We start from the raw sequence: 18,393 nt of genomic DNA on the forward strand, positions 1-18,393 counted from the left end.
CATGTTAAGGCACTATGTTAAGTGCTAGGGACACAAAAAGAGGTAAAAGACAGTTCCTCTTGTCAAGGAGAAGGAGCTTAAATCTAGAAAGGAGGAAAACTATCTACAAAAGAAGGAATGAATTGAGGACTAAGGATGGATGAAATGGAGTTATTGTATTATTGTTTGGTCAATAATATCCCCCTCTCCTTCAGACTTTCCTCTCAGAATTGCATCTAAAATTATCTTCTGCTTTATTGTCCAGGAGATCTTGCCATGAAAATGTGGTCTGTCTGCAGTCCAAAGCAGTTTGTGCTAATAAACACACCTGTTATAGACACTTCTGTGAAAAGGCTTGGTTTGGGTGACTCAGAGATCATGTTTGCCGTTTTTACTCATGTAAAGTAGACTACTACATACTGGAAATTAGCAGCAGCTGGAAGAACTAGTAACTGCTCAGAATACATTTTAGGAGCAGAAAAGCTTCTAATTTAACTTTTCCAAAGCACTCTGATGAAAGGAACAGGAGAGACAATGTGGGAGCGATGGGAAAAGACCTGGTTGGAGTTCCAGAAACATTATTTCATAAGTATGTGTTACTGGTCAAGTCACTTTTATGAACTTCAGTTTTCTCATCTTTTAAATGGATATAATAACATCTTCTCTGTCTCCCGGTAGGATTTATAAAGAGCATGTGTGATGATCAATCTATCTGTCAAAGAAAAGGAATAGTTTTCCAATCATCATTCAATCAACATTTCTTTTTTGTTATTGTTGTTGAGTCATTTCAGTTTTGTCTAACTATCATGACCCCATTTGGAGTTTTCTTGACAAAGATATTGGAGTGTTTTGTCATTTCTTTCTCCAGTTCACTTTATAGATAAGGAACCAAGGCAAAGAGGGTGCCGGGACTTGCTCAGAATCACACAGCTCATAAGTGTCTGAGATTGGATTTAAACACAGGAAGATGATTCTTCCTGACTTCAGGCCCAGCACTCTGTCCATTGTGCCAACAATTATTAAACACTTGTTGTGGGGAAGTTAATGATGCTGTGAATAGAGCACCAGCCCTGAAGTCAGAAAGACCTGAATTCAAATTTGGCCTCAGATACTTAATATTTCCCTGGACAAGTCACTTAATCCCAGTAGCCACACACACACACACATACACACACACACACACACACACACACACACACACACACACTATTGTGTATTAGGCAAAAGGAGACAAAAAACTTTCTCTGCCCTCAAGGAGTTTAAAAATTTAAGGACTGCACACTATGCAAACAAGTATATAAAAAGCAAGCTATATATAGGATAAATAGATAATTAATAGAGGGAAGATGCTAGAGTTAAGAGGGTTTGAAGACAGTTTTTTTGTAGAAAATAAGATTTTCATCAGGACTTGAGACTGGGAGGTCAGTCATTAGAGCAGAGGAAGGAGAGCATTCCAGATTTGGAGGATAGCTAATGAAAATGTCCAGAGCCAAGAGATGGAGTATCTTATTTATGGAACAGCCAGAAGGCCAATGTCACTGGTCAAAGAGAACATGTTGCAAAGTATTTTACAAGGAAAGTACTAGGTAAAAGGCAGTAGTGATTGTTATTATTGTACAGCTAAAATATACTATTCTACTAGTGGAATACAAAATAAAAATAATACTATGTATACTATATGCTATATAAATATACTATATATACTATATATTTTTATTTTGTATTCCACTAGTAGAATAATATATTTTAGATATATAATATATAGCATATGTTCTATATATTACATATATATATATAAATAGAATTATAGCATATTCTAGCATTAACTAAAAACATGATACAAACTGTATCATAGAGTATAAAGGGGACTGACTCTTGAATCAGAGGTCCCAGGTTTGAATTCTCCCTCTCATGCTTACTACACATATGACTAATTACTTAAACTTCTTTGACTCCTCTTACCTCCCCTTATAAAACAAGAGTTACATTAGATGGCTTCTGTAATCACTACCAAATCCAGATCTATGTTCCTGTGAAATTCACTGGAAGATAGTTAAATGAAAATTTAAAAAATATATCTTATTGGTGCCCTTGATCATTATACCACAACATTTCAACTCCACCACTCCTAGATTTAACTCGTCCATGTAGTGATGCTGTGGATGGAGTTGCCATGCCTGAAGTCAGGAAGATTCCTTTTTGTGAGTTTCAAATCTGACCTCAGACACTTACTAGCTGTGTGACCCTGGGCAAGTCATTTAACCCTGTCTGCCTCAGTTTCACCATCTTTTGGTTTTTTGATGGTTGTCTTTCATTCTCAAAGAAGACCAAAATGATATTACTATGTTAGAGTTGAGTTGCAGTATGCCTGACTGTGGCTGATCAGACCAATATGAGCTCAGAATGGTCTGCCACAGGTCAGACACAAATAGTTCATATGAATATTTGGGATAGTTTCTCTAATTTTGTGCATCTCATGTTTCTTTTGGTTAATTCAATTCTGCTTTGCTCATAGAGCACAGCATCTTCTCTGATGAGAGCACACCATGCTGGGTAGTCTTGTGCCAGTGTCACCCATGTTATACAATCAAGTCTAAAGTTTTTATAATATACCTTGAGAGTTCTTTTTTTTCTCTTTTTCTGACTACCTTGTGAGTGCTTACCCTGTGTACATCGTCCATAAAATATTATTTATTATTCTTATTTTTCATCATCTGTAAAATGAAAAACTGGAAAACAAAATGGCAAACTACCATCTTTGCCCAAGAAAACCCCAAATGGGGTCACAGAGATGCAATGAAACAAATAAACAACAATAGTAAGGGGTAACCCACTAATTCAGAAGGCAGTCCATCACTTGTCAGGGATGCTATAGAGAGTTCCTGTTCAGGTACAGATTTTGTTAGCTAATTTGTGAGGTGATGGTGATAAGTAATGTTATGGTGATGGGGATGATGAGGATGAGAATTTGTTTGAAGATAAGGATGAAGGTGAGGACCAATTTTAACTTTTTGAAATTTTATTTTGGTTTCTTTATAGATTCAGAGCTTCTTGAAGAAGTCCCAGGCCGCTTTACAAGTTTTCAGGAGGTTTATCTGTGGAAAGGTGAGCTTTATGCGAAAGGACCAATACTCAGATAGATTGTTTTGAATGTACCCTGCAACTATAGTAATCACAACTTGTCCTCATCTGCCCACCCTGTGTTCTGAAGATCTTTCTTAATTTACCAGGAAATTATGAGGACAACAGATGAGGACTCTGGTTGTTCATTTGTCATCTCTCACTATTGCCACAAGAGCAATCCTTCCTCTCTTCAAATCATACAATTCATTCATGACATCTTTTGGTCCTGTTCTTAATTGGTTATGTTTTTCATCTTGCTCATCCTATCATGAACTTTTTTGTGGCCCTCTACATTTTATTTTTTTCAGTTCTTCAGAAGCATTTGTGTTCCACTTGCCATAGAACAATACCATTAAGATGTTTATTATGTGAGGAGTCAAATGCATTTATTAAAATTTGCATGTATTAGCTTAGATGTCTACATTGAATACTCTGTTCACTTCAAGGCTCAGAGCACTGATTTCTTATTTAGGACTAGCCAATGAAATGGGAAGGCCTCTGCTTATCTAGCAGATAAAACATCAAAATTAAAAAGGATTTGGAAACACAAGAAAGGAACTGGGTAGGAGAAATTGGCCACTTACTAAATAACAGGGAGATAAGGAACTGTACTTATTAGCAGTTGTCCCCATTACTAAAGTAGACATAACAATGTCCCAAAAGTCATTTTGCTTTTAGCATCAATAGCCCTTGTCTATTCTCACTTGAGACCAATGGGAGAGATGATAGCTTATGTGGTGAGTCAGGCCTGAAGCTCTGAGCAAAATTATGAGGACACTGGGGGGTTCAAGTTCTCCCCAATGGTCTAAGGGAATCAGACTAAGCATTCTCTAATGAGTCCTTAACCGATAAATAATTACCTAATTGTGTACACATATTTTCTTTGCAACAATAAGTACTAGCAAGTTTAAGTATTATAGTTTTGTTGTCATTTTAGTTGTTGTAAGCACTTAACTAATAAATCTAAAAGAATATTATGGCTAGTGTATTAAATTACTCTAGTTTTTCAAAGAGGCTTTTTTTTTTATTGCTGTTAAAAAGGATTTGCAGAACAAAGAACATTGAGAGCCATCACTTTAGTCCTGTGTCTCTGTCTTTGAAGCCTGCTCACCTCCCCCATCAGCATTCATAGAATCCCATTTGGATTCTTCCTCCTTGGCTCCTAGCTAAACTCCCCATCCCTCTGCCAGTGCCTCTGGGATATCCTATTCTTGGCATCTCCTCATCTTTGGCAGACTCCCAATATTAAAGGCCAAGGTGTTTTCTACTAATGCCTTAATTTATATCTCAGGCAGCAGTTCTCTGAAAAAAAAAAAAAAAGCAGATAACATACTTTTAAGTTTAATGTGTTATTAGCATATTCTCCTTTACTTTCTTAAATCTAAAAAATCAACAAAACAATAAATTACAGCGACTGCAGATTTCCAAGGTATAAATGCTTGCATAGAAAAGTTAGCAATTCATTCTAAGGAGGCCAATCTCCGGGGCTCCAGCACATCCTAGATCCCAGGCACCCGTAGATTTGCATTTTTAATATGGTAATTGCAATCCAACGTGCTTTGCCCAGGATTTCTTTCAATCACACTAAGTGGTCAATAATGGTGCTAGAGAATATAGGAACAATTTCTTATATCCTCATGTTTTGGTTCTAAGAAGAAAGTATCTTTTCCCTTTTACTCATTATTTATCAGATACAAAGAAAGACACTATATAATATGGTGGTCTTGGATCTGAGTAATATCTATTATTTCTCAGGTATGCTCAGATTAGTAGCAGATATTGACTTGGTCAGAGTCAGATAATCTTTGAAGCCCTGGCTTATAGTGGGCACTTAATAAATGCCTATTGATTGCATGTAAAAAGCAGTATTTGAATCCTGTCTTTCTGACTTAAAGCCCACAATTCTATCTACTTGTTCTATCTTACTTCCCTACTTTCCTCTCTCATTTTATGTGACTTAGAACTATTCCTGGAATACACTGCAAAGATCCATGAATATAGTGATGTAAAGTTGGATATAATGTTTGAAAGCATTCCTTTCTTTGAGTCCTCGATACTTTGTACAATGCCTGACACATAGCAAGCACTTACTTAAATGTTTGTTGTTTGACTTTTATTATTAGGAAAGGGGAAGATGAAGAAGAGAACAAGAATTTGTTAAGCACCTTCTATGTGCTAGGCACTGTGCTAAGTACTTTACATTGTTGCCATTTGATCCTAATAATTGTCCTGTGAGGTTGGTTTGATTATGATCCCAAAATTTTTAATTCTGGAAACTAGGGCATGCCAAATATAGTGACTTGCCCAGGACCACAAAATAAAAAGTAATTAAATCTGGATTTGAACTTGGGTCTTTTTGACTCTAAACCTAGTGTTCTATCCACTATGCCACCTGACTGGGAAGACTAATGTCCTAGCTGGTGGTTTAGACACCTTATTCTTGTTGCTTCCAACGTGGAACCAGAGTGACTGATTTCTCTTTTCTTCCAGATTCAGATGTAAATACTGGAGTAAAGTCTGAAGAATGTAGCCGGAATGCAGCTCAAAGATCAGTTACTCCACCAATATCAGGTAATCATAGTTTAGTACTGGATTTTTCATGCATGTACACTATTGATTCTTGGGGGGGGGAGGGAATAACATTTATGCCTTTTATATAATAGAAGTTACTATCTCCATTTATACTGAGCTCTTTCACATCATAAAGGAAAATAATTAAGCAAAATTATTTGTATCACAAATTTACTAGAAAAGACAGGTCACCTTTGAGGTGGAGTCATGCCATGATCAATCAAAGGAATTAGGATTTTGGATATGTGGGAGAGGCAGAGTTCCATATGCAAATATAGGAATGGTTTCTATATATTGGAGCTACTTGATTCATTTCATTTTGAGCTGGAAAATGAAATGGGGAACAATGAGTGGAAATTACAAGGTGATGTTTTTCCCTTTATTAAAACAGAATGTCAGTGATGACAGACCTTCTTTTATCTAAGTATTTTTTAAATTAAGTAGTCAACATTTATAAAATGATTACTATGTACCAAGCACTGGGTTAAGCACTGGTGTTACAAAAAAAAGGTGAAAGATAGTCCTGCCCTCAAAGAGTTTATCATCTAATGGAGGAGATAGCAGGTAAACAAATATATACAAAGTCAGTTGTGTGGTACAGTGGATAGAGTGTGCACTTGGATTCTGAAAGATCTGAGTTCAAAAATGGCCTTAGATGCTTACTATGTTTATATGTATGACCTTGGCAAGCCATTTAATTTTTTTTAGTCTTAGTTTTCTTGTTTGTAAAATGGGGTACCTACCTCATAGTGTTGTTGTGAAGATTCAAAAGGACAACTATTGATTTGCTGTGGGCTAAAAAGCATCCTATCAAAAAAATAAAATTTAAAAAAGCATTTTTTTAGTATTTTGATTCATCTGCTGCTGCCTGATCTCTTCTTTTGGAAGTTTATATGGAAACTTGGGAATGAGAGCTAGAAATATGGCCAAAGGTTTTCTTTAGCACTAAATAACCAACAGTGCTAGTGAGTGCTCATGGATCAAGCATTTAAGAGATAGGTTCTTCAAAGATACTTGAGATGACTTATCGTTCCTTACAAAAGGGAGGTGGTTATTGCATTATTTAGCATTCCCTCCTATGGACAATTTGGCAGTTTGGTGGCAGAGGCTTAGAGGAGAGATGGGAAGAATACAAAGTCTAACTAATTTTGCACCTTCTAGGCCAATTATTTTCCTGGGGCGCAATATAATAACATGATCAAAGGGGAAATCTTTCTCATTTTTTGACCTTTTTTGCCTAGTAATATCTGAGTACTATCCCAATTTTCTTACTCATATTCTCCCCTCAGGGGTTTCTGCTAAAGGTAAAGGGGTCTCTCATATAATTATAGCAATGCAAAAATTAGTAACTTTCTCTGTAGATGCTGACTGGCAAGAGGAAAGGGAAGGGAAGAACAAAGAGGAAATACAAGTCTGAATCTTGATAAGTAAGAAGGCTTCCGCCTCATCTTTCAAAAGAAAACATGCAGTAATCATTTTTAAGGGTGCAAACACATATTCGGTATTTGACAATCTCAAGTGGAACATTTGACTCAAAATCAAGAGACCAAGCTTCTTGAATTAACTTTTGATTCATACTGTGCTCATCTTTCTGCCCCCTCAATTTCACAGGTATTAGAGATTTACAGTAATGCTGCATTTCTCCTTTTGAACTGGAGGGAAGACTGAACTGGGCATGGCAGTCAGGAAATGGAAATCCTAGTCCTGACTTTGCTACTAATTAGTGTTGTAATCTTGGAACAGACCAACCTTTCTGAGATTCAATTTCCTCATCTATAAAATTAGGGGATTGAGCTAGATAACCTCTAAAATCCTTTCTAGTTCCAAATCTGTAACCCCATGACTAATTGACCTTTTGACAATTGAGTGGGATAGTAGATAGAGTCCAGAGTCTAGAACACCTGATTTCAAATGTGACTTTAGACTCCAGCTATGGGCAAGTCACTTAATCCTGTTTGCCTCAGTTTCCTTATCTGTAAAATGAACTGAAGAAGAAAATGGCAAACCACTCTAGTATCTTTGCCAAGAAAAGCTCAAATGATGTCGCAAAATGTCAGAAATGACTGAACAACAATAATAATAGAGTCCCATCTGGTCCTGATGTTCTACTTTCTGACATTCCAATAATTAAGAACATTTTCAATGATAAAATTTCAAATTTTATATTCTAACACTCTGTGTTCTAAGAATACTTTCATCACTAATGTCCTGTGTACTATTTTCTTACATTCTATATTCTAAGGACCCTTATCAGTTCAGTTCTAACATGTTATGTCCCAATTTACTCTAAGAATCTGTCTTTTTGGAGAATCAACTCAACATTATATGATCCTGTTAATCAAGTTATTTTCATGTATTGTTTTTATTGGTGTTGTTTATTTCCATTTGTAAGCTGTTTATTGTGAGGTTAGTAAGCACAATGGTTGGTATGTTGAAAGTACTTAATAAATATGAATTGACTGACTAACTGAATAATTGATATTTATAAATCTGTTGTATAAAAAGTGGAAACTGGTCCAGGGAAAGTGACATAGAAGTTAGAGACAGCATAGGGATCTGGGCTCTGAATGAATTGAGAGCCAGGCCCTAGGATTGGTTAGCTAATACTCTTAACCTATTTTTTATGCAGATAAAAGATTGAAAAGAAGTCTTAACAAAAAAGGGCTCTAGCTTAGACACTCTCATTGTACCTACCTCATTATGGTCCTTTTGAGCTTCTCATTTCCACTACAACAATCTTATAACTCCCAAGATTCTGGGTGTTTTCTTACCCATTTAGAAACATGCATTTAGTCTGCAAATGGACACACTGTCTAGTAGAATGTACTGGTACTCATAAATGTCTCCCTGAAAATCTGTTCTATGTAACTTTTTCATATCAGTTTCTCTGCCTGTAAAATAAAGTAACTGAACTAGATGACCTTACAGCTTGAATATTCTGTGTTCTGACGTTCCCTGTTAATAAGTCTCATTGTGGGATCTTTGAGGAACAGGATTTTAATTTTTATACATACATCCCCAGTGCCTAACACAGTGTCTGGCACATAATAAGTATTTAATAAATGATAGGCAGTATTGGATAATGGAACGAATGATGGATTTTGAGACAGAGGACCTACATTCATATCTTGACTCTGCCACTTAGTCCCTTTATGACCTCTGATATCTAGGTTTAGATCCATGTAATTCAATGATAATGATAATATATATATATATATATATATATATATATATATAACACACACACACATATATATATATAGCACATTATATATATATAAATATAGCACATTAAGGTTTGCAAAGCACCTTGTATATATTACCTCAAATATCATCGCTCTATGGAGTAGCTGATGTTACTATTCCCATTTTACAGATAAGGAAACTGAGGTTTAGAGGGGCTGAATGATTTGCCCAGGATCTCACAGTTACTAAAAGCTGAAAACAAGATTCTAAGGACTTCCTGGGATCCCAACTTCAATACTCTATTGGCTGTTCGATGTTTAAAATGCTTTTTATTTGACAGAGTCTACCTTGAACATTCTGTTTGATGTTTCAACATTTTCTATAGATCAAGGTCCCTTCCAGTTCTAAACTGGGAAGGGAATAAGCAATTATTAAGAGCTTACTATACACCAGGTACTGTGTTAAATACTTTACAAGTATTATCTAAAAATGCTATGATTTTAATTTAATGTCCATAAACAATTTCCTTTCAACTCAGTTTTTCTTTTTCAGATTCAACAATGGAACTCTTCTCCCAAGTGAACACAAAGCTTGTTCTTATAGATGGAAAGAGGACTGTGCCCAGCCAACAGTACCTTCTCTCCAGGCTCGAATATTCAGCCCAGCAGGCAAAGCTCTGGTGTCTCTCTCGTAAGAAATCTTAGATATAATGACCCCCCTTGTCAATTGTACAATCAGACATCATTAGCTTATTCATAGACTTGATTGTGAGAAGTATAAGATTCAATTCAATAAGTATTTATTGACCAATTATACCACATTCATCCCTGTATTAGTTGCTATGAGGGTGCACTATGTTGAACAAGTATATAATTTGGCCTTTGCTCTTGAGGAAATTATCATCTGTTTTGTTTTCTTTACTGTGACCTCAAATGCCAGAGTTATATCTCTTCCTCACTTTTGCTCTTCGATTTCTAGAATGCCATTCCTACTTCCCACCATCCTTTATGGAGACCCAGATCAAATCCTACCTTCTTTCTCCATCATCCTCCTGACCTATATAGTAATTCCTCCTTCCTCTCAATTCCTGTGCCACATGTTGACTATAACACTCATTGACCATTTATCATGTTATACTTTTTATTGTTAGTTTTTCCCATCCATCCAACTAGACTGGAAGCTCTTTAACTATAGGAACTATTACTTCTACATCTTTTAAAAAATTTCTCGCTATGCTCAGCACAGTACCATTCAGATCCTAGCCAGGTGTTCCAAAAGTACATGAAACTGACATTTACCAGTTGATGAACAATAAAGTCCTAAAGTGAACAGAATTAAATATTTTAATAAGGTATACCAAGCGATACCAATCTTGAATAATAAATCAATTCAATTCAACAACTATGTATTAAGCATCCTATTTTTAATTTATCCTGAATATAGCTTATTTGTACATAATTGTTCTCATGTTATCTTCCCAGGAACTGTGAGTTCCTTGAAAGCAAAGACAGCTTTTGCCATTCTTTTGTATCCTGGTCCTTAGCAGAATGCCTGGCACACAGTGGACACTTTATAATGCTTATTGATGGAAAAATAGAACTATGTTAGGCACTGGGGCCATATAAAGATGAATGACAATGTCTGTGCCATAATGGAGCTTCCATTCTAAGATATCTGAGTTATCTGAATATCTACTCCAAATAATATAATGTAAAATGTAATTTGTTAAGGATATAAAAGAGGTTGCAATTGGGTTGATTGCATGTGAACAACTGCAGCTATCTCTCAAGCTTTCCTTCTAACTCTTTGTGGTTTATTACCATCTCTCTTCCATGGGGGTTTCTCCATCTCTGTTGAATCCGTCCTCCTTTTCATCTTTTAGAACATTAAGACAAGAGGAGGAAGGTAAGGCTGATGGGGAATCCCTGGGCTTCCCCACCCACTCAGGAACTCCCCGAAGACAATACCTTCCATCTCCTTTCTCACTGAACTCAAAGGTTCAAAGAAATAAAAAGTTAAAAAAATACAGGTCCTACCCACAAAAAGTTTGGGGAACCCCAGAGTTACCCAAACTTGATGTGATGATATAAACTTAAGATGAAACAGACTGAAGAAATTATCTTAACAATTACCTGGCACAGAGTTCAAGGTAGCTCAAACAATTCCTGTCAGACAATTGGCCAATTTTTAGAAAATTCTTTTTGCATTTAGTGATGAAAAATTAATCAAATCAAAGAATGAATTTGTAAAAATATGTTATCAATGTTAATTGACTAACAGATTAATTGACTTCCTGGGGAGGCTTTTGGATCAGGGAAAGAGTGAGTCAGAAACGAGTGGCCAGTCAGAAAAAAGCAATTTTCAGAACTAAATATCTCTTGTCTCTCTGTAGGCTGTGCTCAAGACAACACTTTTTGTAAGTTGGCAGAGGTGCGGAATACAAGCAGTGGGGATTTCACCTGCATACTCTTCCCAGATGCTCAGACATGTGACAATTCCCTCACATTCACACCTGAGAGCTGCACTCTTGTCCTTCCTTACAGACCACAGACCCTTTTTCATAAAAAAGGTGAGGGTTATTTTTTTGTATTCAGAAAATAACTTTCCTTTTGTAGGATATATTTTATTATTTATTATCTTGTTTTTATTGCTATTTTTGTTTTTTTTTTCCCAAAATCATCTTTATTTCCAACTAGATCTCCCCTACCCAATGAATTTTCCCTTGTAAAAAAGATAAAAAGGGAAATACAAGGGGGGGGGGGGAATAGCAAAACCAACCAACACATCAACTGTACTTAATAACATATGTAATATTCTACACCCATAGATTTCTGCATCTACAAAGAGGGTAGGGATATATATTTTTTCTCCTATTCTCTGGGGTTAAATTTGGTCATTTTAATTGCATAGTTTCCAGCTTCAAACTATTTTATTTTAATTTCCGTTGTTGTAAATCATTGTGTATTTTGTTTTCTTCTTACACCATGATGCATCAGTTCATGTAAGACTTCCAGTGCTCCTCTACTATGTCAAATTGCTATAGTGCCAAACATTTTTAAACAAATAAAACAGCAGAAATTTCTGTTCTGCAGGCATTAGCTCACTTGCTCAGGAGAAAAGACCCGAATTAAGGACAAGACAGAGAGCTCTTTTTCTCTGTGTCAAAAACAGCAGGGAATGAAAATCAAATCTCTGGATGCTCTTTTGAGCACTCATGTGTATACAGCATATTTTCTGATTCCAGTTTCTCAAGACCAGACAGGCTGCATCTCTCTTCAGCATCTCAAGTTCCCCCAAGGGGTGTGGTGCCCCACACCATCATTATATATGTGAAAACAAACTCAATCAGCTGAACTTAATTTCAAATTAACATAACTTTACAATAATACTTACAAGTCATGTATCATACTGAAAGGTATAGAAAAAGCCCTCACTTTTGTGTTATAGTTTATAAAACACTTTCATATGAATCATTTTATCATATCTGTCCCCCTCATCTGTGTGAGGTAACTAAAGCAAGTATTATTTTTCCTACTTTGCAAATAAAGTAACTGGGGAAGCACCTTGTACAAGAACTACCTATTTTGAGGAAAATTCTTTGAAAGTGTTTAAATGCAATATACTTATAAATTATATTGATACTAGTGCAAGCTCACCTTAATATAGCACTTTGGGATTTGCAAAGGAATTTGAATAAATTGTTTAATATATGATTTATTTAATCTTTATAACTTTACAACTTGTGAGATGTTGATTCTCATTTTACAGATCAGGAAACTAGTTATTCCATTGCCCCAAAGATGCTTCCATAGACCTCACTTTCGATGTTGCATCTCAACACTCATAGGCAACCTAGTGGTATCAAGTATAGGGAACCAGGCCTAGAATCAATCAGACTTGAGTTCAAATATGTCCTCAGATACTTATTAGTTGTATAATCCTGGACAAGGCACTAAATTTCTATTAGCTTCTTCCTCTATGCAATGGGTGTGATAATAGCATCTAACTCCTAGGGTTGTTATAAGGATCAAATGAGGTAATAAGTATTTAAGCACAGTGCCTGGGACACAGGACATGGTTAAATATTTGTTCTTTTCATCTTATTCACCTACAAAAAAAGTAATTATTGTATCTATCTATCCAGTCTGCCAAACATTAAAAATAGAACAGTAGCAGGATAGAGACTCAGTAGTCACAGGGCCGACTTTTTTTTCCCTTCATTTCATTTAAAAACAACTATTAACATTGATGAATTATAAATTCTCTCCCTTCCTTCTTTCTCCCCTTCTTGCGAAGGTAAGCAATTTGCTATAGATTATATAAGCCCATTGTACAAAACTTTTTTGATATTATCTATGAATTCAGATCTATTTTTATCTGAATTCCATAAAACATAAAATGAGATATTGCTATTGATATTTTTAATAGCCATAAAATAACTGATCTGGTCTTTCATTTGTCTTTAAGATCTGCAAAACATTTATATATAGCATCTCATCAGATACAATTTTTTAGGTTGGTACCAATACCCTCATCCGAATTATGCTTGGAAATCCTTTCTATACCCCTTAAGATTTTTTTCATATCAGATTTTTTCTGGATACTATAATTCTTCCTCATATTAATAATGCCTCCTTTCTTCTACATAGTTGTCTTGGGAGACAAAGTGAAGGCATTTTACACTCGCCTACCATTCCAAATACTGAGGGGGATTTCTGTACGAAGCAAAGTGTCGATGACCAGAAAACCTGTTTCCAATGGGTAAGGTGTTACACCTGTGGTTTTTATTTTCCTAATGATCCTCTTCAGAGTAACCTCATCATTCAGAGGCCTAAAAGCCCTAGGAACTCACTAGAGGGGTAACTATTATAAGGCCATGTAGGAGCTCACTCCCTCTCCTTTCATCTGAGGCCTCCAGATTTGCTCTTGTTCTTAGCTGACATCTTATCATGTTATGAGGAGAAGCAATGGCCTTGTGATGGCCTGATACTTTAAATCTAGTTTTGAAGATGGGGAAATATCTCTAAGACAAAGATCAATTCTTAGAATGTGTAGAGCACACATTGGCTAAGTGGGAAAGGAAGGATAAATTATCTTTAATTGCTTATTGCCCAACTGGGCAGACATTCAGGCCATGACTGACTCTTTGATTCAGGACTATCTTCCCAAACATTTAATATTTTTCCTTAAGCTAAAAGCAGAGCTCAAAATCTACTTGGGTGATGCTGACCAAGTCACCTAAATTTTGACTCAAATTCCTCAACTATGAAATAGAGATATTATAACACCTACTTCCCAGGCTTGTTATGAAGAACAAATGACATAGCTGTGAAATGCTCACTTATTATATGTCTAGCATATAATAACTACTTAATAAGTTCTTGTTCACTTCCCCTTCTCCCCCCTCTGCTTTTCCCTTCCCAGTGACTTGTCCAGAGGAGTCTTTCCGACTTCAGTTTTGATCATTTTCTTCCTGTGTTCAAATCTGCCATAGACACTTACTAGCTTGTTGTGTGTTCCTGGTTAAGGCACTCCATCCTATTTGCCTCAGTTTTCTCATCTGTACAATGAGTGAGAGAAGTAAATGGTGAATCACTTCATTATCTCTACAAAGAAAACCTCAAATGGGATCATGTAGAGTCTGAAACAAATGGACAAAAATTATGGTTCTGATCCAATTATAAACTTTATGAGGCAATATTTTTTCATTATTGCCTGTCTCCAGTGGCTGTCTGGCACTTAGTAGGTACATAATAAATGCTTGTTTATTGATGAAGTTCCACAATTTCTGAGTCCTAAAGAAAAGCCTGAAAAGTCTCATGATATATTACAGTGCACGAGTTGCTAAATATATTGATAGAGTTTCCTCATCGAGAACTTAAAAACAATAACAACAAAATTAGTAAAAACACCTATTTGTTTTTCTTTCTTCTCCAGGTTCTTCGAATGTGAACTAAGATGTGATGCTGATCCCTGCTGCAAAGGCTTTGGTTTCCTCAATGTTTCTCAATTAGAAGGTAGGCGGCATTGCACCTTTCAAAGTATTTTTTCTCACCTGGTTTGGCTTGTGACATGTTGAAAAAAGAATCCAATTCCCTCATCTTTTGACTTTGAAAAACATCCACCAAGACTTCATGGAAGAGTCTTCACTATAAAACATAAGTTTACTAAGAGCAAATACTAAGAACAAAGGTAGTGGAGGATTTAGACAATCACCATAAAGTAAGAGCATAACTCAGCAATATGGTGTATGGTTGTGTGAAGAAGACAACCTGTTCTTCTTTTTTAAAGCTTACTTAAAACTGTTTTTGATCCCTTTTCTTCTAATAGAATATTAAAAATAAAAATAAAAAACTCACAATAAACTTAGTATAACAAATTCCCTTTTTAACCATATTATATAGATATGGTTAATAAATACCTATTTATCCATATCTATATCTGTTATATATATATATATATTTATAATATCTATATCATTCTAGATTTCAGTCCATAACTTCTCTGGAAGAAGCATGATTCCTCATCAGTTCTCTGGATTCATGAATCCATTAATTCATGAATTCTGAATTAATAAGATTTCTAAAATCTTTTAAAGGTGTTTCTCTACAAATTGTATCATTCTTATGTAAACTGTTCAAGCCAATCATTTTACTTCAAGTGACAAGTAACAATGTGAGATATAGCAAACCTAATTTAAACTTCAAGACTTCATTTTAGGCCCAATTTCTTCACTAGAGAGTCCCCTTAAATATCCAACTGTTTTATCTTCCTTAGATTCAACGAAAACTTAATGGTGGATTATGAATAGGAAATTAAAATAATGACAATTCATGTTTCTTTTATACTTCAAGAACAAAGTAATTCCTTCAAAACAAATTTATATAGTAAAGTACAAATATTGTTCTCCCCATTTCATAGATAAAGAAACAGTCTTAAAGAATGAAATACACAAGGTTATATAGCTAAGAAGATAAAAATCTTTTCCCCTGTGATGGTCATTGTATTGCCAGGTGGAGAGGTGATGTGCCTGACTCTGAGCAATCTAGGATTCCAGACATGCAGTGAAGAAACCAGAGGCCCCTGGCGTATTTTGGACTGTAATTCTCCTGATACCGAAATAAGAACGTATCCCTTTGGCTGGTACCAGAAACCTGGTGAGACATTGATTCAGAATGAATGAAAAGCTAAACCATGAAAGCTAAAGAAAGCATCTGTTATCACTGATATCTCACTCATTGTTTCCAAACTAGGACATTTTCCAGCTCCATATCATACATCTCTCTATTATGAAAACATTCTCAGAGTTTTGCACAATCCCCTGTTCTTCCACACCCCTTTGCCAACTTTTTCCCTGAATGAGGAAGTGTGAGTGGCCATTGTAAGAAGAGGACAGGAATTGTAAGTTATTTTTGTGTCCTGCCACAATATCTGACCCAGACCTTTCTCTCAGTACTTTATTTAAAAACAAGAGTTAGCACTTACTATATACCAGGCTCTATATGAAGCTCTTTGCAGTGCAACCTTGCAACTTAATTGCTATTATAATTCCCATGCTATAGGTGAGGAAACTGGCATAGACAGAGGAAAGCAGACCCTGTGTGGGCTCAGGGTCACACAGTCAGTAACTGTCAGAAGCCGGATTTGAAAGGTATTTCTAACTATTGAAGATAGTAACTTAAAAAGACTAAAGTCTCCGACATATCCAGGGCCATCTCTGGTCATCTTGATCTTTATCTAGCCACTGGACCCAGATGGCTCTGGAGGGGAAAGTGAGGCAGGTGACCTTGCCCAGTCCCCTTCACCTAAATCCAATTCACTTGTATGTCATGGCATCTCCTCCCTGATGTCATGGTCCTCTCCAAGAACACAGGGCAAACAACAACCACAAGATTGACTTGTCCAAGATTGCACCACTCATATATGTCAGAGGTCAGATTTGCTGACTCCTAGAACCACCTCACTACCCATAGTTGCTTGTAGTCAACTCATAAAGCAGAGCTAGCCTAGGATTTTGGTCTGGGGTTCCTAACCTGACCCTTATTTATCTCGCAGTACCTTTTGTATAACTGTGGAAGGTGGTATTTCTTTGGGATTTTCCTTTCACATCTGTGTATGTATTACCTTTATTCCCTTGTTTTATGGACTCCACAGGGGAAAAATTCCTTTTTTATTAAGACCACCATATAAGCTGTTGGAGGTGCTAAAGTCATAAGGCTTAACAACAGACCCAGACAATGATGATGCCTTATCACAAAAGCAAAAAAGTAAAACATACTTGATCCTTCTGTGATTTAATGATCAGATGATTCTATTCACTTCTAATGTGTGATAGAATTATTCATTTAAGGTATTTGTGAAAGATGAGGGGAAATTGCCATTGTTAGTCCACAAACTCTGACTAGTCTGGGTACCTTGATCCCTGCTTTCAAATTACTGCGAAGCAGGTGGCTCCAGATGCACACCCACTATAAAAAATTTTGCACTAGGGGAAGTGGAATGAAATGTGAGATGGGCAAAGAGTAGTGATAGGAGAGGAGCTCACCTGAGGTGTTATAACAGGGTGGGGCTGTCTTTCTAATTGAACTGAATAATCTTGCTAACTAGAGGCTAACAGCATTTTTTTCCCTTGTTGTCAAAGAGATTAATTGCAAATGTTGCAAGTTTCCTCTAAATTTTGATATCCTGGGCCAAAACTCTGATTGCTCAGCCCTAGTTACTTCTCTGCCCTTACAAAAGTGTCAACTGATCTGTGGCCAGTAAGATAAACACAAGGTCTGTCTCAAATGTACCAAGAGCTGTCTCTGCTGGGTGTTGTTCGATTTATTCTTTTCCCCACTCATTCCATTTTCCTTGGCACCTCAATTCCGCTGTCATCTCCACTTGTTTTGTCCACATCATTCCCAAGCACTCGTTATTTCAGATTTCTTGGAAACTGACTTTTCTGATGCCCCTACAATGACAATGTCTTCTACCCTAAGAAATATATCAACCAATCATTCTATCAGTCCATAAACATTTGATGCCTGCTATATACCAGATAATGTGCTGGTCTCAAGTAGTCTAGAAAGATAAAAATAAAACCCTCACTGCCCTTGTGGAACTCACACAACAGATATAACAACCACCACCAAAGGTAATAATAGTTAACATTTATATAGTATCTAATATATGTCAGGCACTGTATTAAGCACTTTACAATTATTTTCTCATTTGATTCTTCCTACAATCATGGGAGGTAAGTACTATTATTATCCCCATTTTACAGTGAGGAAACTGAGGCAAACAGGGTTAAATTCCTTCCCCAAGGTCATACATCTTGTAAGTGTTCAAGGTTGGATTTGAACTCAGGTTTTTCGGACTGCAGATCCAACATTCTATCTACCATTCCACCTAGCTGCCCCCAAATATAAAACACCTAACCTTAATAATATAGCACTTTAAAGTTTGCAAAAAACTTTCCACATATTATTTCACTTAACACTCCCCTTCCCCCCAAAGTATATCCATGTGGCCACTAGTACCTATGAATCC

General features: G+C 36.1%; 1 protein-coding gene across 1 annotated transcript in view; it reads left to right on the forward strand.

Moving 5' to 3' along the window:
- Window positions 1–18,393, forward strand: part of TG (thyroglobulin) — a 359,469-nt gene that overhangs the window by 141,651 nt on the left and 199,425 nt on the right. Inside the window, exons 28-34 of the mRNA XM_051971107.1 lie at window positions 3,019–3,084; window positions 5,593–5,673; window positions 9,412–9,549; window positions 11,252–11,428; window positions 13,509–13,620; window positions 14,797–14,876; window positions 15,873–16,016. Of these exons, the coding sequence (XP_051827067.1) occupies window positions 3,019–3,084; window positions 5,593–5,673; window positions 9,412–9,549; window positions 11,252–11,428; window positions 13,509–13,620; window positions 14,797–14,876; window positions 15,873–16,016 (798 nt within the window). The remainder of the gene's footprint in view (window positions 1–3,018; window positions 3,085–5,592; window positions 5,674–9,411; window positions 9,550–11,251; window positions 11,429–13,508; window positions 13,621–14,796; window positions 14,877–15,872; window positions 16,017–18,393) is intronic.

Source organism: Antechinus flavipes, chromosome 1, assembly GCF_016432865.1.
Source record: "Antechinus flavipes isolate AdamAnt ecotype Samford, QLD, Australia chromosome 1, AdamAnt_v2, whole genome shotgun sequence".
NCBI classification, from domain to species: domain Eukaryota; kingdom Metazoa; phylum Chordata; class Mammalia; order Dasyuromorphia; family Dasyuridae; genus Antechinus; species Antechinus flavipes.